The sequence below is a fragment of the Saimiri boliviensis genome, chromosome 17, assembly GCF_048565385.1.
Source record: "Saimiri boliviensis isolate mSaiBol1 chromosome 17, mSaiBol1.pri, whole genome shotgun sequence".
In the NCBI taxonomy this organism is placed as follows: domain Eukaryota; kingdom Metazoa; phylum Chordata; class Mammalia; order Primates; family Cebidae; genus Saimiri; species Saimiri boliviensis.
The window spans coordinates 31,966,430-31,992,614 of NC_133465.1; the positions used below are offsets into that span (position 1 = coordinate 31,966,430).

The 26,185-nt window shown below is 50.8% G+C and overlaps 4 protein-coding genes across 6 annotated transcripts; 3 read left to right on the top strand and 1 right to left on the bottom strand.

Moving 5' to 3' along the window:
* Positions 1-6: 6 nt before the first annotated feature.
* On the top strand, positions 7-5,727 carry MED11 (mediator complex subunit 11). The gene is made up of 3 exons (XM_003931396.4): positions 7-2,098; positions 2,304-2,434; positions 3,838-5,727. Exons 1-3 carry the CDS (start codon positions 2,014-2,016, stop codon positions 3,973-3,975), a joined length of 354 nt encoding a protein of 117 aa, XP_003931445.1. The 5' UTR covers positions 7-2,013; the 3' UTR covers positions 3,976-5,727.
* CXCL16 (C-X-C motif chemokine ligand 16) lies at positions 4,435-10,624 on the bottom strand. Its single transcript, XM_010342021.3, has 6 exons — positions 10,542-10,624; positions 10,065-10,203; positions 9,698-9,780; positions 6,351-6,767; positions 5,863-5,910; positions 4,435-5,741 (listed from the first exon to the last, which is right to left on the bottom strand). Exons 1-5 carry the CDS (start codon positions 10,615-10,617, stop codon positions 5,864-5,866), a joined length of 762 nt encoding a protein of 253 aa, XP_010340323.2. The 5' UTR covers positions 10,618-10,624; the 3' UTR covers positions 4,435-5,741; position 5,863.
* A 519-nt stretch (positions 10,625-11,143) lies between these two features.
* ZMYND15 (zinc finger MYND-type containing 15) lies at positions 11,144-18,607 on the top strand. Of its 3 annotated transcripts, XM_010342017.3 has the most exons (14): positions 11,144-11,367; positions 11,832-12,450; positions 13,215-13,449; positions 13,542-13,697; positions 13,962-14,122; positions 15,891-16,043; positions 16,357-16,437; positions 16,580-16,696; positions 16,780-16,868; positions 16,960-17,058; positions 17,213-17,366; positions 17,454-17,512; positions 17,795-17,955; positions 18,312-18,607. In XM_010342017.3, exons 2-14 carry the CDS (start codon positions 11,862-11,864, stop codon positions 18,481-18,483), a joined length of 2,226 nt encoding a protein of 741 aa, XP_010340319.2. In that variant the 5' UTR covers positions 11,144-11,367; positions 11,832-11,861; the 3' UTR covers positions 18,484-18,607. The 3 variants fall into 3 exon arrangements, with proteins under 3 accessions (XP_010340319.2, XP_010340320.2, XP_010340321.2); XM_010342018.3 differs by lacking the exon at positions 17,795-17,955 and having other exon boundaries at positions 11,248-12,450; XM_010342019.3 differs by lacking the exon at positions 15,891-16,043 and having other exon boundaries at positions 11,248-12,450.
* A 6,601-nt stretch (positions 18,608-25,208) lies between these two features.
* Positions 25,209-25,629, top strand: LOC101038966 (dolichyl-diphosphooligosaccharide--protein glycosyltransferase subunit TMEM258). The gene has a single exon (XM_003931397.4). The coding sequence runs from the start codon at positions 25,250-25,252 to the stop codon at positions 25,487-25,489; it is 240 nt and encodes a 79-aa protein (XP_003931446.1). The 5' UTR covers positions 25,209-25,249; the 3' UTR covers positions 25,490-25,629.
* The last annotated feature ends 556 nt before the right edge of the window (positions 25,630-26,185 follow it).

Here is a 26,185-nt window from a genome sequence, read left to right on the forward strand (position 1 = left end):
TTTTTTGAGATGGAGTCTCACTCTTGTCACCCAGGCTGGAGTGCAGTGTTGTGATCTCCGCTCACTGCAACCTCCAACTACCTGGTTCAAGCGATTCTCCTGCCTCAGCCTCCTGAGTAGCTGGGATTACAGGCATGCACCACCACACCCAGCTAATTTTTTATTTTTATTTTTAGTAGAGACGTGATTTCACCATTGACCAGGATGGTAGTTTTTTTATTTTTGAGACAGGGTCTCGCTCTGTCACCCAGACTACAGTGCAGTGGCACAATCAATGGCTCACTGCAGCCTTGACCTCTCAGACTCAAGAAATCCTACCATCTCAGCCTCCCAAGAAGCTGGGAATACAGGCATCAGCCAACAAGCCTGGCTAATTTTTAAAATATTTTTATTTTTATTTATTTATTTATTTATTTTTAAAGATGGGGTTTCACCGTATTGGTCAGGCTGGTCTGGAACGCCTGACCTCAGTTGATCCGCCCACCTCAGCCTCCCAAAGTGCTGGGACTACAGGCTTGAGCCACCACGCCTGGCTTATATTTTTATTTTTTAAATATAAAAGTTGGGGTCAAAAGCTGGGCGTGGTGCCTACGCCTGTCATCCTAGCACTCTGGGAGGCCAAGGTGGGCAGATCATTTGCGGTCAGGAGTTTGAAACAAGCTTGACCTACATAGTGAAACCCTGTCTCTACTAAAATACAAAAATTAGCCAGGCATGGTTTCAGGCACCTGTAATCCCAGCTGCTTGGGAGGCTGAGGCAGGAGAATTGTTTGAACCCAGGAGGCGGAGGTTGCAGTGAGCCGAGATCGTGCCACTGCACTCCAGCCTGGGCGACGAAGTAAGAAAGACTCCCTCTCAAAAGAAAAAAGAGAGACAGAGAGAGAGAGAAACGGGGTCTCTGTATTACCCAGGCTGGTCTCAAAGTCCTTAGCTCAAGCAATCCTCCCGCCTTAGCCTCCCATAGAACTGAAATTACAGGATAAGCCACCATGCCCAGCCCCAAAATGCTTTTGTAAAGACAGTATCTCACTACATAGCCCAGGCTAGACCATTCGGTTTAACCGTGTCTAACCTTCATTTGCTAACCTTGGGCAAACTGGTTTCATTCTTGATAATCCTGTATAAACTGTTACCAGTGATCTTTCCAAAAAAGGTAATTCTGGTCATAACACTTCGTAAAAACCCTTTAAAGGCTACCAAAGGCCTTCAGATTCAAGCCCAAAATACTTAGCTTGCAAGCCTTTTCCTCATTCTGCTCCTACCCGCAGGCTCGCCATTGTCACACCTAACCACCAGCACACACTAGTCACTCCAGACAGACGGAATTCCTTGCTGGACTCCGCATGTGTTGGGGGCTGTCACAGCACCATACCTCTTGCCTATGCCGTCTCCCTTTTCCACTACAAGCTGTCATCCATGTAGTTAACCTTTAAGGTTCAGCTCACATCTGTAATCCCAGCACTTCGGGAGGCCAAGGCGGGCGGATACCTTGAGGTCAGGAGTACGAGACCAGCCTGGCCAATACGGTGAAACCCCGTCTCAACTAAAAATACAAAAATTAGCCGGGCGTGGTGGCGCGGGCCTACTCGGGAGGCTGAGACAGGAGAACCGCTTGAATCCAGGAGGTGGAGGTTGCAGTGCGCTAGATCGTGCCACTGCACTCCAGCCTGGGAGACAGTGAGCCTCTGTCTCATAAATAAATAAACTCGTGTAGAATAAACTAAATAGAGGCCACAGACGGTGTTAACAAGGTGGACAGGTCTAAACGGCCTCGGGTGAGAGGGTATTTCATTGTCACCTCTGACTGCCGGTGGTCCCGTGGCCGAGGCGCAGTGGAGCCTGGGAGTTGTAGTTCACCAGGTGAACTGAGAGGGCGAGGCTGCGCTGAGCACCCTGGGAATCGTAGTGCTTGCTGCACGGTGCCCTCTGCGCAGGCGCACACCGATTAGCCACTTCCGGAACAAGCGTTGCGTTTCTCAGGAGAAACTCCTGAGGAGGATTCCCCGAGCGACAATGGCTACCTACAGCCTGGCGAATGAGCGACTACGCGCCCTGGAAGACATCGAACGGGAAATCGGCGCCATCCTTCAGAATGCAGGTTCGGGATGCGACGACCCGGACGGCGGGGAGCGAAAACGAGGCCGAGCTGCACCCACAGGCTGACCGGGCACTTGGAGAAGGGTTGGGGAGGGAATTCTCCTACGTGCGTGCTCAGCAAAAGGGCGGGACTTAGAAGGGCTGGCCCTGGGGCGGGGCTACACTGGCTGTCTCCGGGTGTCCCCGCCCCCTCTCCGCCCTGGCAGGTACGGTGATCCTAGAATTGTCCAAGGAAAAAACCAACGAGCGGCTTCTAGACCGGCAGGCGGCGGCCTTCACCGCTTCAGTGCAACACGTGGAGGCGGAGCTGTCAGCCCAGATCCGCTACCTCACCCAGGTGGGTGTGTCTGGGAGGTGCTGCGAGCGGACCAAAACCTTAGCCTTAGTTCATCCCGGGTGGAGCATTAACTGGGCAGGACCAGACCTCCCCAGCCGTCCAGAGCCAGTTTCTTCCTTTAAAAGGAAAGAAGTGGCCGGGTGTGGTGGCTCATGCCTGTAATCCTAGCACTTTGGGAGGCCAAGGTGGGTGGATCACCTGAGATCAAGAGTTCAAGACCAGCCGGGCCAACATGGTGAAACTCTGTCTCTACTGAAAATAAGAAAGATAGCTGGGCGTGGTGGCGGACGCCTGCAGTCCCAGCCACTCGGGAAGCTGAGGCAGGAGAATCACTTGAATCCGGGAGGCAGAGGTTTCAGTGAGCCAAGATTGCACCACTGCACTCCAGCCTGGGCAACAGAGTGAGACTCTGTCTCAAAAAAAGAAAAAGAAAAAGAAAAAGAAAAGCCGGGTTTGGTGAAAGGCACCTATAGCCCCAGCTACTCGGGAGGCTGAGGAAGGAGAATCACTTAAACCCAGGAGGTAGAGGTTGCAGTTAGCCAAGATCATGCCATTGTACTCCAGTCTCGGCAACAAAGCAAAAACTCTGTCTCAAAAATAATAATAATAATAATTAAAGGAAAGAATTAAAGGCAGCCCTGCATACCTCACTGGGTTAACATCACATGTGCCTGGGTGAAGGCTTGTAAATAATACTACAACTACAGAACTTTGTCATTGGAAACAGCCTGATCGAGGTCCCAGATACGTTTTTATTTTTATTTATTTATTTTTTTAAGACTGAGTCTCGCTCTGTTGCTCAGGCTCGAGTAGTGCAGTGGCGCAATCTTGGCTCACTGCAACCTCTGCTTCACTGGTTCAAGCAATTCTCCTGTCTCAGCCTTCGGAGTAGCTGGAACTACAAGTGTGCGCCACCACGCCCGGCTAATTTTTTGTATTTTTAGTAGAGACGGGGTTTCACCGTGTTAGCCAGGATAGTCTCGATCTCCTGACCTCGTGATCTGCCTGCCTCAGCCTCCCAAAGTGCTGGGATTACAGGCGTAATAAGCCACTACACTTGGACCCCAGATCTTCTATCCTGAGAAGAGGGACAGGATTGAGAACATTCTGAAGTCTTCACAGGGACCACTGCCATTTACTAATACTTGCGGTGTGCCAGATACTCTGCATTATTTTATCTAATCCTCAACAACTCTAGTAAGCAGTTATCATTACCCCCATTTTTACAGACAAGATTAGCATAAGTAAAAAAATCATTTAACTTATGCTAATCTTGTCTGTAATGCCCCAGCTACCAGGCGGCATAACAAATTCAAACTCAGGGAAGAAATGAGACGAGACCTGATGTCTGGTTGGAGTAATGGCAAAGGAGATGGTGCTCCATTGATAGCCTTGTCTTATAGGTGGCCACAGGGCAGCCCCATGAGGGCTCCAGCTACTCTTCAAGGAAGGACTGTCAGATGGCTTTGAAGCGAGTGGACTATGCCCGCCTCAAGCTCAGTGACGTGGCTCGAACCTGTGAGCAGATGCTGGAGAACTAGGCCAGGGAGGTGGACCCAGAGCTCAGAGGGAGACCATCGCCTGCACCATGGGACAGAACCTGGGAACATGTAGGATGGGGAGCATGGGCACCTACATGCCCTGCTGCTCAAAGTACACTTGGGGAGGCCAAGGCTGGAGGATCATGTGAGGTCGGGAGTTCGAGACTAGCCTGGCCAACTTCGTGAAACTCCGTTGGAGACAAAGGGGCAAATGGTAGGCATGGAAAAACTGAAGCCTAAGCCTGCCCACAGCTATGCCCTGGCCTCTCCAGCAGGGTGCTCCTGGCCTCTCCAGCAGGGTGCTCCTGCCCTGCACTCCACCAACACCCTGACAGGCTCAGACAGAGATAGAAACTCACACATCCAACCCACTTCCTCAAACACTTCATGCTCCTGCCCCAGGCTTCGAGCAGACTTGGCCTAATGAAGATACATTCTTCTTCACTGGGAGAGACAAAATAAGAACTAGAATTTTAATAATAAAAGCAACAACAATAAAAAGAAGATCAGTCTCTTACTGGGGTATGCAAGGGACTAAGGAAGTAAGACGAGCCCAGATGGCATCCCAGCACAGTACCTGCTAAGGAGGGAGGGTGGGAAAGCCCAGGCCTTCATTGCAGGGCTAGAGAAGGAAGCAGGAGAAGGCTGAGGTGGAGGAGGAACAACTGGTATAGTGGGAGAGTTGGGATGACGGGGAGCCATCAGCAAAAAAAGCTGAACCCAGGAATCACGGTAGGGGTACAAGGGCCTGAGGCCAGTTGTCTCGGTAAAGAAGATTCAATCATTATAAAAATAATTTTTAGTAGTTAAAAAAACACATAGGGCCAGGCACGGTGGCTCACGCCTGTAATCCCAGCACTTTGGGAAGTCGAGGCGGGCAGATCACTTGAGGTCAGGAGTGCGAGACCAGCCTGGCCAACATGGTGAAATCCTGCCTCTACTAAAAATACAAAAATTAGCCGGGTGAAGTGGCAGGCACATGTAATCCCAGCTACTTGGGAGGCTGAAGCACAGGAATTGCTTGAACCCAGTAGGTAGAGGTTGTAGTGAGCCAAGACTGTACCACTGCACTCCAGACTGGGAGACAGAGCGAGACTCCATCTCAAAGAAAAAAAAAAAAAACACAGGTGGGGCGCAGTGGCTCACACCTGTAATCTCAGCACTTTGGGAGGCCAAGGCTGGCGGATCACGAAGTCAGGAGATGAAGAGTATCCAGGCTAACATGGTGAAACCTCCTCTCTATTAAAAATACAAAAAATTAGCTGGGCACGGTAGCACAAGCCTGTAATCCCAGCTGTTTGGGAGGCTGAGGCAGGAGAATCACTTAAACCTGGGAGGCAGAGGTTAGCCGAAATCGCACCATTGCACTCCAGCCTGGGCAACAAGAGTGAAACTTTGTCTCAAAAAACTGAAGGAACATACATATAAAATTTGTCCAAGTTATTATCACCCAGTATAAAAAGCAGATTTTATAGTAAAACCTTTTTAAATTTTTTTTAATTTTAAAAAATTTCTAATTTTCTCTATTTTTTATAGTGCTGGGATTACAGGCGTGAGTCACTGCGCCTGGCCTACATCTGCTGTTTTCTTAATTACCAAGGTGCCATGTTTTGAGGTGTTGTGTTTGGAGCTCCAACAGAGGGAATACATGTAGGGTGAATGTGGTAGGCCACACTTATAATCCTCACACTTCAGGAGGCCAAGGTGGGTGGATCACTTGACAACGAGTTCCAGAATGGCCTGGGCGACATAGTGAGAGCCCATCTCTAAAAACAGAAAAACACAAGTATGTATACAGTGCCTACCATGTTATTAGTGATTGGTCTCATTTATTATATTTTTTATGAAAGTAAACCACAATTTACCCTCACAAGCTCACATTCTCACCTCAGATATTAGAGTCAGGTGCCACAGGTGTATAATAGAGCTGCAGATCTGGAAAGGATAAATAAATTGAGAAATGAGCTCTGAGATCAAGGAGAGTGATGGGGGGATGATAGCTAGAACTAGGGAATCAGACTTCAAGACATTAACCCTGTGACCTGGCCCACAGTAGGTGCTCAGTGAAAATTTGTGAATTGAATGACTGGCCCTCACCTCCCTCCACAGCTTTGTCTCCCACTAGCTTGCTCTAGCCATCTTCTCCATGATGTTGCTCTAAGCACTAGTCCTTGTGCCCATGGTCGCTTCCTTCCCTCTCCACTCTCTATAGTCCCTGGCTGACTGGCCTCAGAGGGCCTGCAGTCAACCTGTGCAGACAACCTTGATACTTGAGTGCCGAGGCCAGGGTTTCAGCCACCTGAGAGCTACTGGGTCAGGATCCCTGTCAGGAAGGCTCGGGGTCCCAGGGGGAAGGGTTCAGAGGTCCAGTTTACCTGGAGGGGACTGTGGTGACTGCCTCGTCCTCCTCTTGCATAGCACATAGGCAAGTGCTGCTGTGAGGATGAAGACTATGGCCAGGAGGGACAGCACCGGTGCTATGGCTGATGTCCCGGCTGCAGGATCAGGTGCTTTTTCCAGCCGCTTCTGGTTCTCCCCAGCCTCAGATCCAACTCCTAGACTGTGGCCCGCAGTGGGAATGGTGGTTTCACTGGGATGGGTGAGCTCTTCGTCCAAGGATAGTGATTCTGGTGGGTGGGTGGGCTGCTGAGTGGGCTGCAAGGTGGACAGGAGCATCTGGGCAGGGGTACGGATATCTGAAGCTGTCCCCTCTGAGGCCCGAGAAGTAGAGGGGCTGGTAGGAGGCAAATGCTCCCGGTGGGCTGCACTCCCCAAGTAAGCATGTCCACATTCTGAAGAGGAAATAAATGAGGAATCAGGACCATTAGGGGACAACACGAAAAAACAGAAGTGTCGGGGAGAAAAAGTAGTATCTTTTCCTCACGCATGACAACAGTCAAGGCTAATACCCCTATCAACAAAAAACATTAACAAGAGAAAAGCCTAATGTTTATTTCATTTACGTTTTATATCACATAGGAACCTTCAGAAAGGAAGACTCAAAGACCCAGGAAAAAGTGTATTTTTATGCTTAGGCTTGCTGAAGAATGGACCATTGTATAGAAATATGATTGGACAGGCTGGGTGCAGTGGCTCATGTCTGTAATCCCAGCACTTAGGGAGGCTGTGGCGGGTGGATCACCGAGGTCAGGAGTTCAAAACCAGCCTGGGCAACATGGTGAAACCCTGTCTCTACTAAAATACAAAAAATTAGGCATGGTGGCGGGCGCTTATAGTCCCAGCTACTCAAGGAAAATCGCTTGAACCCAGGAAGTTGCAGTGAGCTGAGATCACACCACTGCACTCCAGCCTGGGTGACAGAGTGGGACTCGGTCTCAAAAAAAAAAAAAAAAAAGAAGTAGGCTGGGTGTGGTGGCTTACACCTGTAATCTAGCATTTTGGGAGGCTTTGTCGGGTGGATCACCTGAGATCTGGAGTTGGAGACCAGCCTGACCAACACTGAGAAACCCCATCTCTACTAAATATACGAAAATTAGCCAGGCGTGATGGTGCGTGCCTGTAATCCCAGCTATCGAGAGGCTGAGGCAGGAATCGCTTAAACGCAGGTGGCAGAGGTTGACTTGAGCCAAGATTGCACCATTGTACTCCAGCCTGGGCCAACAAAAGCGAAACTCCGTCTCAGAAAAAAACAAAAACAAAAACGTATGATTGGACGAAAAGAGTAGGATCTAATGGTAATAAATGGCAGCTTTGGGGGGACAGCAAGGCCTGTCAAGATTATTCTTGGCTTCCAAGTATAGGGCAGGACCCCTCTGAAATGGCGGCCTTATGACCTACTTCCAGGTGAAGTCATAGAATTCCTTTATGGCCAGATTTCACAGAAAAATGGAAAGAGCGGAGTGAGCTACTTCTGCTGGTTTTTTGTTTGCTTGTTTGTTTGTTTTTGTTTTTGAGACTGAGTTTCGTTCTTGTTGCCCAGGCTGGAGTGCAATGGCGTGGTCTCAGCTCACTGCACCCTCTGCCTCCCGGGCTCAAGCAATTCTGCCTCAGTCTCCCGAGTAGCTGGGATTACAGGTGTGTGCCACCACACCCAGGTAAATTTTTTTTTTGTATTTTTAGTAGAGATGGAATTTCGCCATGTTGGTCAAGCTGGTCTCAAACTACTGACCTTAGGTGATCTGCCCGTCTCAGCCTCCCAAAGTGCTGGGATGACAAGCGTGAGCCACTGCACCTGGCCTACATCTGCTGTTTTCTTAATTACCAAGGTACCATGTTTTGGGGTATCGTGTTCTGAGCTCCAACAGAGGGAAGAGGAGTGAGTCAGGGAGAATATCAAGCTGAAAGCCGGAAGAGGAAGGCGGTGACAGAGAGAAAAGGCAGGGAACAAGGAAGTGAGCAAATCACAAGACAAGTGTTCGTCATAAACTGGGAAGTCCGGAGACCAAGGCTGGAGTCCTGGCTCTGCTGTAAAGTAGCTGTGTAACCTCAAGTAGCTTTGAAACCTCCAGTAGCTGTATAACCTCACTCCTTGTCTCCAACTTCTCTGAAACTGATTTCTTCTAGCTGTAAAATGAGGATAATTGTAGTACCAAGGGCCAGGGTAGCTGGGAGGATTAAAGGAAATCATACAGGTCTGGACAGACCTAAAGGCAGTATGGGTGATGCTGATCCTACAAAAGTTTAGCTAGCTCATGGAACAACCTTTAGTATTTTAATGGTCGTATATTTATTTTAGGAGAAAAAGACAACCAGTGCATTAAACTTGTGACTTCACAGAGGTTATTGCTTAGGATAATTTGCTATTTAAATTTTCTTTTTTTTTTTTCGTTGCCCTGGCTGGAGTGCAATGGCGTGATCTCAGCTCACTGCAACCTCTGTCTCCAGGGCTCAAGTGATTCTCCTGCCTCAGCCTCCTGAATAGCTGGGATTACAGGCACGTGCCACCATGCCCAGCTAATTTTGTATTTTTAGTAGAGACGAGGTTTCACCACGTTGGTCAGGCTGGGCTCCAACTCGTGACTTCAGGTGGTCCACTGCCTTAGCCTCCCAAAGTGCTGGGATTACAGGCGTGAGCCACCGTGCCCAACTTCTATTTAAGTTTTCAAAACTGGTTTGTGCACACTTAAAAGTAATTCATTTCACTGTATGTAAATTTGAACTCAAAAGAAAAAAATTGTTAATATTGAACGCTACTTAATATACATGCTGAAATGTTTTGGAATGAAGCACAATGATGCCTGCAACCTGCCTTGAAATGCATCCAGAAACAAGGTGATTGATGATGGACAGAAGGATGAATAGATGGATACGCAGTAAAGCAAATGTCATGTCAGTGCTGTAAGACTGATATTGTAAAATATATATTTGTTTATGTAAATATTTAAAATATACATATATAAATAAAATTGTAGTATCTAGGTGGAGGCATTGGATATTCACTGTGCCATTCTTTCAACTTTTACATATGTCTGAATTTTCATAAAATATTGGAAAAGAAAAATAGTACTTTCATTCCAAGAAAAATATCAATAAATAGACAATAGCACATGTGGTAGAATGAATTGGCAAAAATCATGAAGGTGATGGTGAATGATTACCCTGTTTGGGAAACAGGGACTAGAGTCTAAGTGCTTTGGACAGGATCAGAAGAAGGTTCTAAGAATGTGCAGTCCCAGGGGAAAAGGTTCAGGTAAAGAAAACTGTCAGGTGGAAGCCACTAAGCCATGGGGGCAGAGCCTGAAGAGCAGCGGGGAAGTCTTACCTCTCCGATCAAGGCAGCCCTTCAATTCCTGAACCCATGGGTCCTTGCTGCTCCCACACACGCTTCGGAGAGGCAGCTGGAACCTGCAGGGGAGAGACCTGGGCTTAGCTGCGGCTCCTCCTTTCCTTCCCCAGCTCCTTCCTCATTCCAGAGGCGTGAAGTCGCCACCAAGAAAGAGCCCTTTCTCCTGGGGCTGGGAAATTCCCCGGTAGGTGCGTCGGAGTAATGAAGTTTCGGGGTATGGGAGCAAACAACCCGGAGATGGGGCGCAGTGCGCCGGGAAGGAGTCCAGGTTTGACCGGAGAGGGTCCTGGAGGCACCTGGCAAGGAGGGACCGCGCAGGCGCTGCCGTCGCAGAGAAAATTACCTGATGTAGCGCGGACAGTGATGGTAAGATTTCAGATGTTTTCGAAGATGATGTATGTACTGAGCCGATGGCGGGGAGTCCGAAGAAATTATTTTATCACAGTGACAACTTCCAGTGACGCTGCCCTCGTTGCCATTGCCTGAGCGAGACAGGTCGTCGGAACCCGTTCCCAAACCCAGAGTCTCCACTCCGCTGTTCCCTGGCCTCCAATCCACTGTCTCATTACAGCCTCTCCCGTAAGCCCAGGGGCAGAGCGCCAGGTTCAACCCACACATCATCACGCCCTCCACAACGTCCATAATCCCGCAGGAAGCCAGATGTCCCCCGGCCGCGGTCCCCAACCCCAGATGGCAGGCTGGCTTTCCTCTGTTCCCGCTGCCTTCATCAACCCAACTCCGTGGGCCTCGTGCCCCCTCCCCAACTCACCCCCTTCCCTTGACTTGGGGATCTGAGTCCCCTGCCCCACCCCCGGCTAACCTGGCAGAGTCAGGTAGGCGAGCTGGAGGAGCCGGAGCAGGAGCGCGAGGGACCCGGCTCCCCAGGCCGGCCGCATCTCGGGGATCCGCGGAAGCTGCGGAGATGGAGCCGCCTAGCTCTGACTCCCAGACAGTCTCCGGCGCGTGACGTCCAGCTGGTTTCTCAATGGCTTTCGCCAGGGGTCGGAGGAGACCGCGGCAATCGACGCCACGTCCCGTCTAGGGAGGAGGCGAGAGCCGGCGGCGCCCCGCTACCCCGCTGCGCCCTGACCGTGCGCTCCTCACCCGGCCCGCGCCGCGCCAGCCTCAGGCCGCTGGGAAAGTCCGGGAGGTGGAGCACCCGCGCCCTGTGCCCCCGCACTGGGCTCGAGCTCCATAGAGGGACCGCCAGGAATCTCAGAAGAAACCGAAAGAACACTCCTGAGGCTGGCTAGGCGAGGCGGGGCGGGAGGACGGCGGCCCGAGGAGCCGATTCGGTTGGGTTCAGGAGCCCAGCCCCTCCGCCCGCCCCACTTTCCCGCGGGCCTGAGAAGCGGGTCACGGCTGCCCTGGCCCTCCTCCTCCAAGGCACTTTCACTTCCCCGCTCCCGCGCCGCGGGACCCAGCAGAGCTGGATGAGCCTCGGGGTGGCGCGGTGGAGGGAGCCGCCGCCAGCCCCGGCCGCGCGCCCCTGCGGGGCCGCCACACGCGGACGCACCGAGCTCAGTGCTGGGGCAGGGGGGCGTGACCGCCCGCTGAGCCGGCCGGGCCTCGGGCAGCCCTGACGTCACGACCCGCGCACCCTCCACCCCGCGGTATTTACCTTTGAAAAGTGGCAGCGGCTGCAGGTACCGGAGGAGTGGGGCGGCCGGGAGGGGCTATGCCTACCGGGGTTCCCCGACGCACCAATCCGAGCCCAGGGCAAACCCTCTCCCACTCCCATGCCCCACAGACGCATCCAAAATGCTTCCCTCCTCGCCAAACCCGTCCCGATAGAATTAGCCCTCTCTCATCTCTGCCTTCATTTAAACTCTATACTTTTGAGGGTCTGAAATCTCCAATTTTAAGCCTCAAATACCATCTCATCCCTGAGTAGTCTTCTCCAACCGTGGTCACCCAGTTTCAAGTCCTGCCCCCATTTTCCTCCCTGAACTCCCATCCTCAGCCCTGAAAACCCTCTTCTTGGCTCCTAACCTATCCACAGATCCAACCCTAAGTGACTCTTACCTACCCTCTTCTCCAGTTTGTGACCCAGCCCCAAACCCTCTCATTGCTACCGTGTCCCTCACCATATATCCCTTCCTTTGCTCAGTCTGGGCCGGGGCCCTGTGTCCCTGAAGACATGGAGTTTGTGTCTGGATACCGGGATGAGTTCCTTGATTTCGCTGCCCTTCTGTTTGGCTGGTTCCGAAAGTTTGTAGCAGAGCGTGGGGCTGTAGGGACCAGCCTGGAGGGCCGCTGGCGACAGCTGGAGGCCCGGATCAGAAGGCTGCCCCAGGACCCTGCCCTTTGGGCGCTCCATGTCTTGCACAACCGTAGTGTGGGCATCAGCCTGGGGCAAGGGGCAGAGCCAGGGCCTGGACCAGGCCTGGGGGCTGCCCGACTCTTGGGAGACGACCCTCCACTCCACCTTCGAGACCTGAGCCCCTACATCAGCTTTGTCAGCCTAGAGGATGGAGAGGAAGGGGAGGAGGAAGAGGAGGAAGATGAAGAAGAAAAGAAGAGAGAGGAGAGGGGTGCAGGCACAGAGAAGGTGGAACCAGAGGAGGATCGGGAGCTAGCCCCTACCAGCAGGGAGTCCCCCCAGGAAGTAAACCCTCCAGGAGAGTCAGAGGAGGCTGAGCAGGAGGCAGGAGGTGGTGAGGATGGCTGCCGAGAGAACAGGGCGGAGGACAAAACAAGACCCCAGAAGAGGAAGGGACTGAGGAGTGGTAAGAACCCAGGGCTGGCCCAGCCCCACCCCCTGCCCAGCCATCCTTCCTTTGGAAGCCCTCCCCTGCCACTAGTTCTGAGTGCTGGCCTTCAGGCCAATCTGGCCTGAAAAGGTGTTTTTACTGACCCACAGTGGTTTTTTGTTTTTGTTTTTGTTTTTAATTTAATGTTTAAGCATCGCAAGAAAAAAAAGTATCCAGAAGTCTGGATTTACACATTCCCAAGAAAAATCTCAAACTCTGGCAGTGGGCCCACATTTCTGTACAGCAGTGTATTCTGGTCCTGTATAGCAGCTGTCCCCTTTAGAAGGAGATGCCCTTGGCTGGGCATGGTGGCTCGCGCCTGTAATCTTAGCACTTTGGGAAGCCGAGGCAGGTGAATCACCTGAGGTCAGGAGTTCGAGCCCAGCCTGACCAACAGGGAGAAACCCCATCTCTACTAAAAATACATAATTAGCTGGGTGTGGTGGCACATGCCTGTAATCCCAGCTACTCAGGAGGCTGAGGCAGGAGAATCACTTGAACCCAGGAGGCAGGGGTTGCCATGAGCCAAGATCCTGCCATTGCACTTCAGCCTGGGCAACAAGAGTGAAACTTCCTCTCGAAAAAAAGAAAAGAAGGAGCATGCTCTCTCTCCCCAGTGGCCTTTGCTCAGTGAGGTTACTTGCCTAGCCCCTGTAGGTATTTGAGTTCGGTACTCCTGACTCTGACCGTATTTGTCTCTTGCTGCACCCTACCGCTTCAACTTTTCCCTCTTTCCCCAGAGGCTGCCCCCCTGCACCTTTCCTGTCTCTTACTGGTGACGGATGAGCATGGCACCATCTTGGGCATTGATCTGCTGGTGGATGGAGCCCAGGGGACTGGAAGCTGGGGCTCAGGGACTGAGAACCTGGCTCCTCGGGCCTATGTGCTCCTCTGTCACAGCATGGCCTGTCCCATGGGCTCCGGGGACCCCCGAAAGCCCCGACAGCTTACTGTGGGAGATGCCCGGCTGCATCGGTACAGAAATCTGATATCTGAGGCTGGGGAGGGCTGGGGCCCTGGATACCCAAGCACCCCTCCAGCCTGCTACCATCTCCATCCCTATTTAGAGAGCTGGAGAGCTTGGTCCCAAGGCTAGGTGTGAAGTTAGCCAAGACCCCAATGCGGACATGGGGTCCCCGACCAGGCTTCACCTTTGCTTCCCTTCGTGCTCGAACCTGCCACGTTTGTCACAGGCACAGCTTTGAAGTGAAGCTGACACCCTGGTGAGCAGCCCCAAAGCTGGGGGCAGAGGAAGACCCCAACAGTCAGGCAAATAGAAAGCAGGCCGGTGGGGGGTGCCTAGCAGACAGACAGAAGGAGGGACAGGGACATGAGAAGATGGAGAGGAAACAATATGGGCTGTTACAGGCAGTTAGAGGGTGTAAGACAACAGATGGAGTGACACAGGGGCAGCTACTGGGCAGACGGACAGCAGACAGGCCCTACAGAGGCTAACACTGGGTGCCCACCACCCACTGTGTCCCCAGCCCCCAGTGTAGTGCTGTCTTGTATTGTGGAGAGGCTTGTCTCCAGGCTGACTGGCAGCGGTGCCCAGACGATGTGAGCCACCGATTTTGGTGCCCAAAGCTTGCAGCCTTCGTGGAGCGGGCAGGAGAACTGGCAGCCCTGCCTTTTACCTACACCACAGGTACCATAAGGAGGTCAGAATTGTTGGGGAAAACTGGAATCGGGTCTTTGTGACTGGGAATTAGATGTCTGGCCAGGCACAGTGGCTCACACCTGTAATCCCAGCACTTTGGGAGGCCGAGGCAGGTGGATCAGGAGGTCGGAAGTTTGAGACCAGCCTGGCCAACGTGTTGAAACCCCATCTCTATTAAAAATTCAAAATTAAGGCCGGGCGCGGTGGCTCCCGCCTATAATCCCAGCACTTTGGGAGGCCGAGGTGGGTGGATCACGAGGTCAAGAGATCGAGATCATCCTGGTCAACAAGGTGAAACCCGTCTCTACTAAAAATACAAAAAAAATTAGCTGGGCATGGTGGTGTGCGCCTGTAGTCCCAGTTACTCGGGAGGCTGAGGCAGGAGAATTGCTTGAACCCAGGAGGTGGAGGTTGCGGTGAGCCGAGATCATGCCATTGCACTCCAGTCTGGGTAAGAACAGTGAAACTCCGTCTCAAAAAAAAAAAAAAAAAAATTCAAAATTAGCCAGGCATGGGGCATGCCTGTAATCCCAGCTACTCAGGAGGCTGAGACAGGAGAATTACCTGAACCCGGGAGGCGGAGGTTGCAGTGAGCTGAGATTGTGCCACTACACCCTGGCCTGGGAGACAGAGCAAGACTCCATCTTGGGGGGCGGGGGGGAAACGGAATAAGATGTCTGGAAACAGGGTCCTGGAGTCGAAGGCTGAGTGTCTGGGGCTAGAGCCTAGATCCCTGGAATAAAGGCAGGGGCTGGATGTTTGGGGCTGGAGACAGGGTCTCTGAAGCCAAGGACTGAATGTCTAGGTCACCAAGAGAGTGCAGGGATTAGGGATAGGGATTCAAATACTTACTTGCTTCCAAGCTCCACCACTAACTGGCAGTGTGACCTTAAACAAATCACTTTACAGTGATTTGTTTTGTTATGGTGGCTCACGCCTGTAATCCCAGCAATTTGGGAGGCTGAGACAAACAGATCACAAGGTCAGGAGTTCAAGACCAGCCTAGCCAATATGGTGAAACCCTGTCTCTACTAAAAATACAAAAATTAGCCAGGCGTGGTGGTGCGCACCTGTAGTCCCAGCTACTCGGGAGGCTGAGGCAGAAGAATCACTTGTACCTGGGAGGCTGAGGTTGCTGTGAGCTATCACGCCACTGTACTCCAGTCTGGGCGACAGAGTGAGACTCCATCTCAAATAAAAAAACAAAAATCACTTTACTTCTTGGAGCCTCCATCTCCTCATCTGCAAAAGAGGGATGCTAACAAATGTAAAGGCCCGTGGAATTGTCACAAGAATTATGTGGGCTTCATGCTTGAGACACTGGAGACCCTCAGAAATGGTAGTTTCCTGCCTGACTGGAACCAGACTTAGATCCAGAGTCCTTAGAGGAGGCTGAGGAGAGTTAGTCTGGGGTTCTAGGCCAGGCAACGGTTCACACCTGTAATCCCAGCACATTGGGAAGCTAACTTGAGCCCAGGAGTTTGAGACCAGCCTGAGCAACAGAGACTCTGTCTCTACAAAAAAATAGAAAAAATTAGCCAGGCATGGTGCGCAGGCTTGTAGTCACAATTCTTGGGAGGCTGAGATGGGAAAATCCTTTGAGCCTAAGAGGTGGAGGCTGCAGTGATCCATGATCATGCCTCTGTACTCTAGCCTGGGTAACAGAACAAGACTCTGTCTCAAAAAAAAAAAAAAAAGGAAAAAGAAAAGTGGGCGCTAGCCCAGCGCCTCAATTCATCCCCTTCTCCTTCTCCAGAGGTGACCAGTGAAACCTTCAACAAGGAGGCCTTCCTGGCCTCTCGGGGCCTCACTCGTGGCTACTGGACCCAGCTCAGCATGCTGATTCCAGGGCCTGGCTCCTCCGGGCATCCCCGAGGCAACATGCCATCCCTTAGCCTTCTTCTCGGTGGTGCGTGGGGTCTGTCTTCAGGCATGGGCCCCTCGGCCTAGAGGGAAGGACTAGGAAGAAGTTGTCTGGGTCCCTCCCAGATAATCCCTCCACATACACACTGACCCCCTACCAACAGCACCAGGGCCATTTCAGGCCTTTCCGCAGCCCTCAATGGAGTCACCCCTACCAACTCCACCCAGAAGCCCCGTCCCTACACAAACCCCCATTCCTCTTACTGCAGCTTTCTCAGGGAATACAGCTCCTTTGGAAGGATGGGTCAGGTGGGAGGAGTCTCCCTGACCCCAGGCTCTTCTTTCTTTTGTCCTCTCAGGAGATCCCTACCAGCTTCTCCAGGGGGATGGGCCTGCCATAATGCCTCCTGTGCCCCCAGACCCACCGCGGGGTCTTTTTGGTGAGGTGGAGGGGCCCTGTGGGAGCTATGGGTAGGGACAGGGACTGGAGAACCAGAGCCTGGGTGACTGTGAAGAAGCAGGCTGTTAGACTAGAGGGGGTGGGGTCCAGGGCCGGGTCCTCTAGTAACCCCCTCCTCCCAGGCTCATGGCAGGATTACTACACATGGCGGGGCCTCAGCTTGGACTCCCCCATGGCTGTGCTTCTCACCTACCCGCTGACTGTGTACTACGTCATCACACACCTGGTGCCCCAGTCCTGTAAGGAGAGCTGAGTGGGGGGTGTGGGCGAGGTGGGGGAGTGAGAGTAGACCACATCCCTAAAGAGCTGGTTTCTCACCCAGTCCCTGAGCTTAACATCCAGAACAAACAGTCACTGAAGATCCACGTGGTGGAGGCCGGGAAGGAGTTTGACCTTGTCATGGTTTTTTGGGTAGGTCCCCCTCAGCACTGAAGGTCGGGCATTGTGGTGTGGGGGTGGATACTGGGTAGAACCCAGATCTGTCCTTCTTTCTGTCCTCCAGGAGCTCTTGGTCCTGCTCCCCCATGTGGCCCTGGAGCTGCAGTTTGTAGGTGATGGCCTGCCCCCCGAAAGTGACCAGCAGCATTTTACCTTGCAGAGGGTGAGGGCTGAGGGGGCTCTGCTCTTTAGCCCTGACCCCTCCAGTGATCTTCTGGTTGGGCCCTGCCCTTCTGCCCCCGACTCCCCATCTTGCGGGCACATCCTCCAGTTCCCTGACTTCCCGTGGCTTTTCCATCCCTCTCCTGGCCCCTCAGGATGGCCCTGAGGTGTCTGTCCGGAATGGTTCTGGCGTATCAGCACGGCCCAGCTCTGGCACTAAGGAGAAGGGGAGCCGCAGGGACCTGCAGATCAAGGTGTCAGCAAGGCCCTACCACCTGCTCCAGGGGCCCAAGCCCGACCTGGTTATTGGTAAGAACCTGGGGCTCAGGGGTAGACACATGCAGAAGGTGGGAGGGAAGCCGACCATGAGAGCCAGCGTCTCCCACCTCTCTGCAGGATTTAACTCTGGATTTGGTCTCAAGGATACATGGCTGAGCTCTCTGCCCCGCCTGCAGGTGGGCAATGGGGGCAAACGGGAACTTCTCTCCCCTCCTGCCTGCCCCCTTCCCATCTCCTTTTCTGAAAGTCTCTGGGCTCTCCTCTGCACCAGCACCTGCTCCACAGGCCTGGGGAATGCCCACGGGTCCCTCTGCCCCTCTCTGTGTCTGCCTCGGGCCTCCTCCTGCCCCCCTCCCACCAGATCTGTCCCGGGGCCTAGGCTTTCAGCCCTGTCTGTCATCCTGGCTGCTGGGATGGATCTGGGAGGGGCCTCTCAGAGCGAGTCTTGCCTCACCCAGTCCCTTCGAGTGCCAGCCTTCTTCACCGAGAGCAGCGAGTATGGCTGCGTGATGGACGGCCAGACCATGGCGGTGGCCACTGGAGGGGGCACTAGCCGTCCCCAGCTCAACCCCTTCCGCTCCCCCTTTCGCCTCAGAGCGGCCGACAACTGCATGCCCTGGTAAGGGCCTGCGACCCTATCTCCTTCCTGACCTTTCGCTTCTCTTACTCTCTGGCTCCGCATCCTCAAAGACCCACCTCTCCCCTAGTCCCCACCGTCCTGGGACCCTCTTGCCCCCAGCCCAGCAACCTGCCTTCTCTGCTCCCACTACTGGTCACCCCCATGGGAGATCTCGACAATCCCCAGCACACTCCTCTTTAGATCTAGGTCGCAGAATCTCCCCAACCCACAAAAGCACCTGCGACCCTCTAACAAAGCCAACCCTGAGTCTAGCCCCACGCCCCGGAACTCGGAGGGGCAAGCCCCGCCCCCTGGAGCTCCGCCCCTGGCCCCTGACCGCGCCCCGCGGCCCGCAGGTACTGCAACGCCTTCATCTTCCACCTGGTTTACAAGCCTGCGCAAGGGAGCGGGGCCCGCCCGGCTCCCGGCCCCGCACCGCCGTCCCCAACTCCCTCCGTTCCTCCCGCCCGCACCCGAAGGCGCCGAGGAGAAAAGAAACCGGGGCGGGGGGCCCGCCGGCGGAGATAAATGCGGAGACAGTAGTAGTCCCCCCTCCCAAACACGCTCCGAAAGGAAAACGTGAAAACTCTCAGGGCCGAGGGGAAGGACAGGTTGGTAAAACACGAAAAGGTAAATAAAATTACTTGTTTGACACCACTGAGTCATTGACCTTTTGATTACATGCTCATAATTGGGTTATTAAACCCGGAAGGAAACGAAAGATTTTATTTTATTTATTTATTTATTTATTTATTTATTTTTTGAGACAGAGTTTTGCTTTTGTTGCTCAGGCTGGAGTGCAGTGACGCAATCTCGGTTTACCGCAACCGCCGCCTCTCCAGTTCTCCTGCCTCATTCGGCCTCCAGAGCTGGGATTACAGGCGCCCACCACCACACCCAGCTAATTTTTGTACTTTTAGTAGAGACGGGGTTTCACCATGTTGGCCAGGCTGGCCTCGGACTCCTGACCTCAGGTGATCTGCCCGCTTCGGAAAAGAAAAAGTTAGGGATGACTTACATTCCTCCAGCCCCATTCAGTCCCCCCCACGGCTGTCCCTTCTTTAACTCAGAGTCGAGGATTTTGACCCTCCTTGGTAATCCCAAGGCTCTCCTAATTTGTGTTGGCTGGTGGCTTTCCAGCCCCAGTAACCCTCAGGGACCCTCCCCAAGGCAAGGAAAGACCCGGCAGCAGAAAGTGGCTTCTTCCTGGGGGCGGGTGAAGCAACCTCCTGGGAGCACACAGACCCTTGATTTGGATTCAGTGAAAGACCTCAGCTACCCAACTCCACCTTTTCTCACAACCTCATATTCAATAATAACTCCTGCTGAGCTGTTCTCCTGAAATCACTCAAGGTACGTCCATTCCCGCTGCAAACGCCACAATATCTCATCACCACATTGCGGCCAGAGTATTCCTCCTAAAAAAGACATCTGAGGGCCGGGTGAGGTGGTGCTTGCCTGTAATCCCAGCTACTCCGGAGGCTGAAGCAGGAGAATCATTTGAACTGGGAGGTGGAGGTTACAGTGAGCCGAGATCGAATCATTGCACTCCAGCCTGGGCAACAAAGCAAAACTCTGTCTCAAAAAAAAACAAAAAACACATCTGAGGGCTGGGCGAGGTGGCTCACGCCTGTAATTCCAGCACTTTGAGAGGCCAAGGCAGGTGGATCACAAGGTCAGGAGATTGAGACCAGCCTGATGAACATGGTGAAACCCTATCTCTACTAAAATACAAAAATTGGCTGGGTGTGGTGGTGTATGCCTGTAATCCCAGCTAGTCAGGTGGCTGAAGCAGGAGAATCATTTGAACCCAAGAGGCGGAGATTGCAGTGAGCTGAGATCATGCCATTGCACTCCAGCGTGGGCGACAGTGACACTGTCTCCAAAAAAAGAAAGACATCTGACCTCATTTCCCCTTTGCTTCAGTCCCTGCAGTGACTTCCGTTAGCTCTTACAGTCCCTTGAGTGTGGCCTGGCCTTATAGAAACGGAAAGACAGAGGAGAAACCTGGCAGTTACGACCTTAACCAAGAGATTAGGGTGAAAATTTAAGTCCTGCTGATATTACGATTAAGTCTCTTTCATTTTATAACACACCTCCTTGCCTTTTACTTATTTCATGACATTGATTTGACAAGACACGGAATCATTTGTCCCATAGAGTGTTCCTCACTCTGGAGCTGGCCGATTACTTCCTCAGGGCTTTTAATGTATTCATTTATCTTCTTCAGTTTCTGTTCAACGGGCAGTTAGGTCTAGATTGCAAGGCTCTGCTGATGGGTCCCTGCCAAACTCTGCAGGCTGATTTCATGCCATTTCCTTCCCTGTCGACTCTCCAGCCAGACGTTTCTAAAGAAAGTTCCACTCTCTCACTATGGAACTTCCCATGTTTTTTTTTTTCTTTCTTTGTTTCTTTTTCCGAGGCATCGTCTTACTCTGTCACCCAGGCTGGAATGCAGTGCACAATCTCGGCTCACTGCAACCTCCACCTCCCAGGTTCAACTGATTCTCCTGCCTCAGCCTCCTGAATAGCTGGGATTACAGGCACCGGCCATGATGCCCAGCTAATTTTGTATTTTTAGTAGAGACAGGGTTTCACCATGTTGGCCAGGCTGGTCTTGAACTCCTGGCCTCAGTTGATCCACCCATCTCAGCTTTCCAAAGTGCTGGGATTACAGGTATCAGTCACTGTGCCTGGCCGGAACTTCTCATGTTCTTGCTCAACTAATTCTTTCTCAGCGTAGGTGTCAGCCTAAATGTCACTTCCTTAGGAAAGGAAGCATTTCCTGACACCCAGATGAGGTTTGACACCCCTCCCCACATTAAGCCCTCATAGCACCTTGCATATCCCCTTTGGTCATGATTATCACACTTGTAATTTCTTATCTACCCTTTCAACTGTCAACCCAGAAGGGATGGGTGCTACCTCTATCCCCCAGGGTCTAGCCTGGCTGGGCATATGGCAGCATACTATAGGAACTCATTAGCTGCTTATCAGATTGCTTTCCCCCTATGCTTTCCACCCTCCCTCCTCATTTTGTCTCTCAGCTTCACCCCCTACATCCAGAAAGGGGAAGCGTGGGTCTGGTGGATTGAGGAGAAACAGAACTTTTCACGGCTCCCATGGCCAAAAAATAAGGTTTTTCTAATTCCTGACATCTATTGCATAACACTAGGAAAGGATGTGGTTATCTCCCAGTGGGGGGATTACTAAGGATTTGTTTATTCATTTTGTTCAGCTGCACTGCTTATTTTTTCTTCCATGAACATGTAGTAAATTTGTAATAAAAGTGCTTAATATACAAATTGCTCTTTAATAATTCATTTAGTAACTATTGATTGAATGCATAAGATGCTTTGTGTCAAACCTTAGCAATGCAATGGGGAATTTTCTCATTGATCAAAGAATTATTTAGGACTGTTTTGGGATTCTTTAAAAGGTTGGTTTCTGTTACTTGAATATTTAGAAATTTCTGGTTTATTGCATTATGGTCTGAGTATGTGTCCAGTACAACTTCAAGTTTAGGGAATTTCTTATCTCCTTCACAGCCTAATATTTGAACAAGATTTGTAAATGTTTTATTGGCATTGAAAAAGTTAGGTTCTCCATTTATGAGACACAAAGTTAAATAAACATCACTTGAATACGTGCTCCAAGAGAATGGAGGCTCAGGATGTTCACGGATGATATATTTATGGCTGATATCTTTCTGGTATCCAGCAAAGGGCCTGGCACACACCATTGAGTACATATTTGTTGAATGAGAGGCTAATTAATTAATCAACTTTATCATTGAGATTCTCTGTTCCTTTATACCTTTGTATATTTTTCTTTTTCTTTTTCTTTCTTTTTTTTTTTTTTTTTTTTTTGAGAGAGAGTCTCACTCTGTCACCCAGGCTGGAGTGCAGTGGCATGATCTCCGCTCACTGCAACCTCTGCCTGCCGAGTTCAAGCAATTCTCCAGCCTCAGCCTCCTGAGTAGCTGGGATTACAGGTGCGTGCCACCGTGCCTGGCTAACTTTTTGTATTTTTAATAGAGACTGGGTTTCATCATGCTGGCCAGTTTGGTCTCGAACTCCTGACCTCATGATCCGCCTGCCTTAGCCTCTCAAAGTGCTGGGATTACAGGCATGAGCCACCACGCCCAGCACCTTGTATATTTTTCTTACTTTGTCTGTCAAAGAAAGTTATATTACAGTTTCCTGCTGCTATTATATTTCTGACAACTTCCCTGGGTATTTCTAATGATTTTGGTTTATTTATTTTTTCTAGTTTTTGAGACAGAGTGCTCTTTCTTATAAAACACCACCCCTTCCCTCTATGGAAAAAAATCTATTCCCTGTACCTTCTTGGGTCTTGCAAATATTACAGCCAAATACCTTTTTTTTTCTGGTATGTCGGTGTCTGCTCACCACAGACATATAGTGGAAGGTGAGTGAGCTCTGGTCTCCTGATCTCCAGGAGTCTGGGCTATGAGAAGGAAGAAGAGAGAAATACCAAAAGGCTATATTTGCAGGGTTTTTATGGAAAAATCTGATTCAAACAATCTTCACCATCTGAGATGGTTTTCCTTCTAATGACTCCATCTGGTCCTCACATTGATCTTAGTTCTCAGGGGCTAATAACTCTGGCCTTGCCTTGTTCAGAGAACATTCAACCCCCACTCCTACCCCAGTCACATTGCAAAACATCTTCGGTGACAATTCATGGGTCCTTGGAATAGCACCACTCTCATTCCTGGGTCTCCAATCACAACCTTCACTTCCATGGCTTTTTTGTTTGTTTGCTTGCTTGCTTGCTTGCTTTTTTTGAGGTGGAGTTTTGCTCTTGTTGCCCAGGCTGGAGTGCAATGGAGCAATCTCGGCTCACTGCAACCTCCAACTCCCAGGTTCAAGCTATTCTCCTGCTTCAGCCTCCCAAGTAGCTGGGATTACAGGCATGCGCCACCACACCCAACTAATTTTGTACTTTTAGTAGAGATGGGGTTTCATCATGTTGGCCAGGCTGGTCTCAAACTCCTGACCTCAGGACCTCAGGTGATCCACCCACCTCAGCCTCCCAGAGTGCTGGGATTACAAGTGTGAGCCACCACACCTGGCCTCACTTCCATGGTTTTAACCCTTCCTTCCTTTCTGGTCCAAGAGACACACTTGGCAGTGGGCAGGAGGAGCATCACTCCATACTTTTTTATTTATTTTTATTTTTTGAGATGGAGTCTTGCTCTGTCACTCAGGCTGGAGCGTAATGGCGTCATCTCAGTTTACTGCAGCCTCTGCCTCCCAGGTTGAAGTGATTCTCCTGCCTCAGCCTCCTGAGTAGCTGGGATTACAGGCATGTGCTACCATGCCTAGCTAATTTTTGTATTTTTAGTAGAGACGGGGTTTCACCATGTTGATGAGCTGGTCTTGAACTCCCGACCTCCAGTGATCTGCCCATCTCGGCCTCCCAAAGTGCTGGGATTACAGATGTATGCTGCCGTGCCTGGCCTTTGTTGAAATAAATAAATAAAACTGACTGGGCATGGTGGCTTATCCCTATAATTCTAGCCCTTTGGGAGGTTGAGGTGGGCAATTACTTAAGTCCATGAGTTTAAGGCCAGCCTAGGCAACATAGGGAGACTCTGTCTCTACAAAAAGTTTGAAAAAAATTTAGCCTCTCATGGTGGTGTGGACCTGTCGTCCCAGCTACTCAGGAGTCTGAGAGGTTGAAGCTGCAGTAGCATTATCATGGCTCTCTGATGGTACTACTGCACTCCAGCCTGGGCAACAAAGCAAGACCCTGTCTCAAGGAAAAAAAAGCTGGTGCAGTGGTTCACACCTGTAATCCCAGCACTTTGGGAGGCTGAGGCAGGCAGATCACGAGGTCAGGAGTTCAAGACCAGCCTGACCAAAACGTGAAACCCTGTCTCTACTAAAAATACAAAAATTACCTGGGTGTGGTGGTGCACACCTGTAATATCAGCTACTCAGGAGGCTAAGGCAGGAGAATCACTTGAACCCAAGAGGCGGAGGTTGCAGTGAGCCGAGATGGCACCACTGCACTCCAGCCTGGGCGACAGAGTGAGACTCTGTCTCAAAAAAAAAAAAATTATATTTATGTATATACACATAGACATACACACACATATATATACACACATATATACATACATACATAATGGGAGTTAAATATATATTATAACCATGTATATATGTTTGTGTATATATAAAATAATATATAATATAATTATATATTATATATTACATAATTATATATATAATATATTATATATATATAAAATGGGAGTTAGCACAGAGTCTGGCATATGGGCTAACCATTATTATGTTCATTATTATTATTACATCCTGCTGGCCCACTGCTAACATTTGTAGGGCCCAGAACAGCAGTTCAAGTAGAGGTGTACATAAGTCTTACTACTTAAATGTACAAAACATGCCATGCCTAAACCCCAGCCCCGATTCACACCCTTAGTCTGCTCCCCTGGGACCGTCCTCACAATCCAGACGTTAAAGCAACCAAACTCTTCCCTGGACCAGGGCGGGTACTTGCAAGCTCAAGGGTTAGCGCAGCCTGGCTAGGGCAGGGTGGGCAGAAGGTGCTCTGAGCTCAGGCTCCGCATAGTTGACAAAACCCATCGCGATCACACCTGCAGAGATTCCGCTTCACATCCACTACAACTCACACATTTCTCTTCCACAATTCCCATCTGCGCAGTCAATTATTGAATTTTCAGAAACTTTTCACCAAACCAAAAATGGTGATGGGATGTTGCAGTACTTGTGATCTGCAGGGCCCTCTGTGTCCTGCTACCCTGGGTGTGGCCCTTGAAACATCAGCATTGCCTGAGGGCTTGTTAGCAATGCACAGTATCTGTTCCCACCCAAGACCTACTAAATCAGAATCTGTTTATATATATATATATATATATATATATGGAGTTTCGCTCTTGTTGCCCACGTTGGAGTGCAGTAGTAGGATCTTGACTCACTGCAACTTCCGCCTCCCAGGTTCAAGTGATTCTGCTGCCTCTGCCTCCCGAGTACCTGGGATTACAGGTGCGGGCCACCACAACCACTAATTTTTGTATTTTTAGTAGAGACGAAGTTACATGTGTTGGCCAGACTAGGCTCAAACTCCTGACTTCAGGTGATCTGCCCACCTCGGCCTCCCAAAGTGCTGGGATTACAAGCATGAGCCACAGAATCTGCTTTTAACACGTTCTTCAGGAAATCTGTATGAAATTACAGTTTGATCTTCCGGTGGCGGAGCGGCGGCTTAGCCGGAGCTGGGCAAAATGGAGCTCGAGGCCATGAGCAGATACACCAGCCCAGTGAACCCAGCTGTCTTCCCCCATCTGACCGTGGTGCTTTTGGCCATCGGCATGTTCTTCACTGCCTGGTTCTTCGTTTACGAGGTCACCTCTACCAAGTACACTCGTGATATCTATAAAGAGCTCCTCATCTCCTTGGTGGCCTCACTCTTCATGGGCTTTGGAGTCCTCTTCCTGCTGCTCTGGGTTGGCATCTATGTGTGAGCGCCCAAGGGTAACAACCAGGCGGCTTCACTGAATCCCTGCTTTTGTAAATTACTTTTTTTTACTATTGCTGGAAATGTCCCACCTGTTCCTAATAATAAAGGCAGATGTATGGCAAAAAAAAAAAAAAAAAAAAGAAATTACAGTTTGAGAAGCACTGAACTAAGCACACAGCCAACTAAGAGCCCCTCCTGCCCAGGTCTGAGGGTCGTCCTGATTCCCTGACCAGCAAATCTTGAGTAGCTGCCTTCCCAGTCACTCTCTACCACATCACCCTATTTCCTTCATACAATTTAGCATAACCTCTAATTTCTAGTGTACTGCTTGTCTCCTCAGACTATAATATAAGCTACAAAGAGGTACCGCATCTGTCAAGTTTAGTGCTGTATCCACTGGGTCCACAATTAGGCACATACAGAGAGGGTGCTGCAGACTGCATTTAACTGAATTAAATACCTTCCATTGTTACACATCATTATTTTAGGCGCCACTAAGAAAAAATGCTGCCAGTTAAACTATGATACAAGTTTGTGGGGGTTTTTTTTGTTTTTTGTTTTTGAGACAGTCTCAGACTGTCACCCAGGCTGGAGTGCAGTGGCATCATCTCAGTTCATTGCAACCTCTGCCTCCCAGGTTGAAGCAAGCCTCCTGCCTCAGCCTCCTGAGTAAGTGGGACTACAGGTGTGTGCCACCATG

Excerpts from the sequence above, each read along its gene's own strand:
- MED11 (XM_003931396.4), top strand. The coding sequence starts at position 2,014 with ATGGCTACCTACAGCCTGGCGAATGAGCGACTACGCGCCCTGGAAGAC. Across the intron at positions 2,099-2,303 it reads CGCCATCCTTCAGAATGCAG|GTACGGTGATCCTAGAATTG; the intron begins GTTCGGGATGCG and ends CCGCCCTGGCAG. Across the intron at positions 2,435-3,837 it reads AGATCCGCTACCTCACCCAG|GTGGCCACAGGGCAGCCCCA; the intron begins GTGGGTGTGTCT and ends CTTGTCTTATAG.
- CXCL16 (XM_010342021.3), bottom strand. The coding sequence starts at position 10,617 with ATGCGGCCGGCCTGGGGAGCCGGGTCCCTCGCGCTCCTGCTCCGGCTC. Across the intron at positions 10,204-10,541 it reads CGCCTACCTGACTCTGCCAG|GCAATGGCAACGAGGGCAGC; the intron begins GTTAGCCGGGGG and ends TGTCTCGCTCAG. Across the intron at positions 9,781-10,064 it reads CACTGTCCGCGCTACATCAG|GTTCCAGCTGCCTCTCCGAA; the intron begins GTAATTTTCTCT and ends TCTCCCCTGCAG.
- ZMYND15 (XM_010342017.3), top strand. The coding sequence starts at position 11,862 with ATGGAGTTTGTGTCTGGATACCGGGATGAGTTCCTTGATTTCGCTGCC. Across the intron at positions 13,698-13,961 it reads GAAGTGAAGCTGACACCCTG|CCCCCAGTGTAGTGCTGTCT; the intron begins GTGAGCAGCCCC and ends CTGTGTCCCCAG. Across the intron at positions 16,869-16,959 it reads ACCTTGTCATGGTTTTTTGG|GAGCTCTTGGTCCTGCTCCC; the intron begins GTAGGTCCCCCT and ends TCTGTCCTCCAG.
- LOC101038966 (XM_003931397.4), top strand. The coding sequence starts at position 25,250 with ATGGAGCTCGAGGCCATGAGCAGATACACCAGCCCAGTGAACCCAGCT.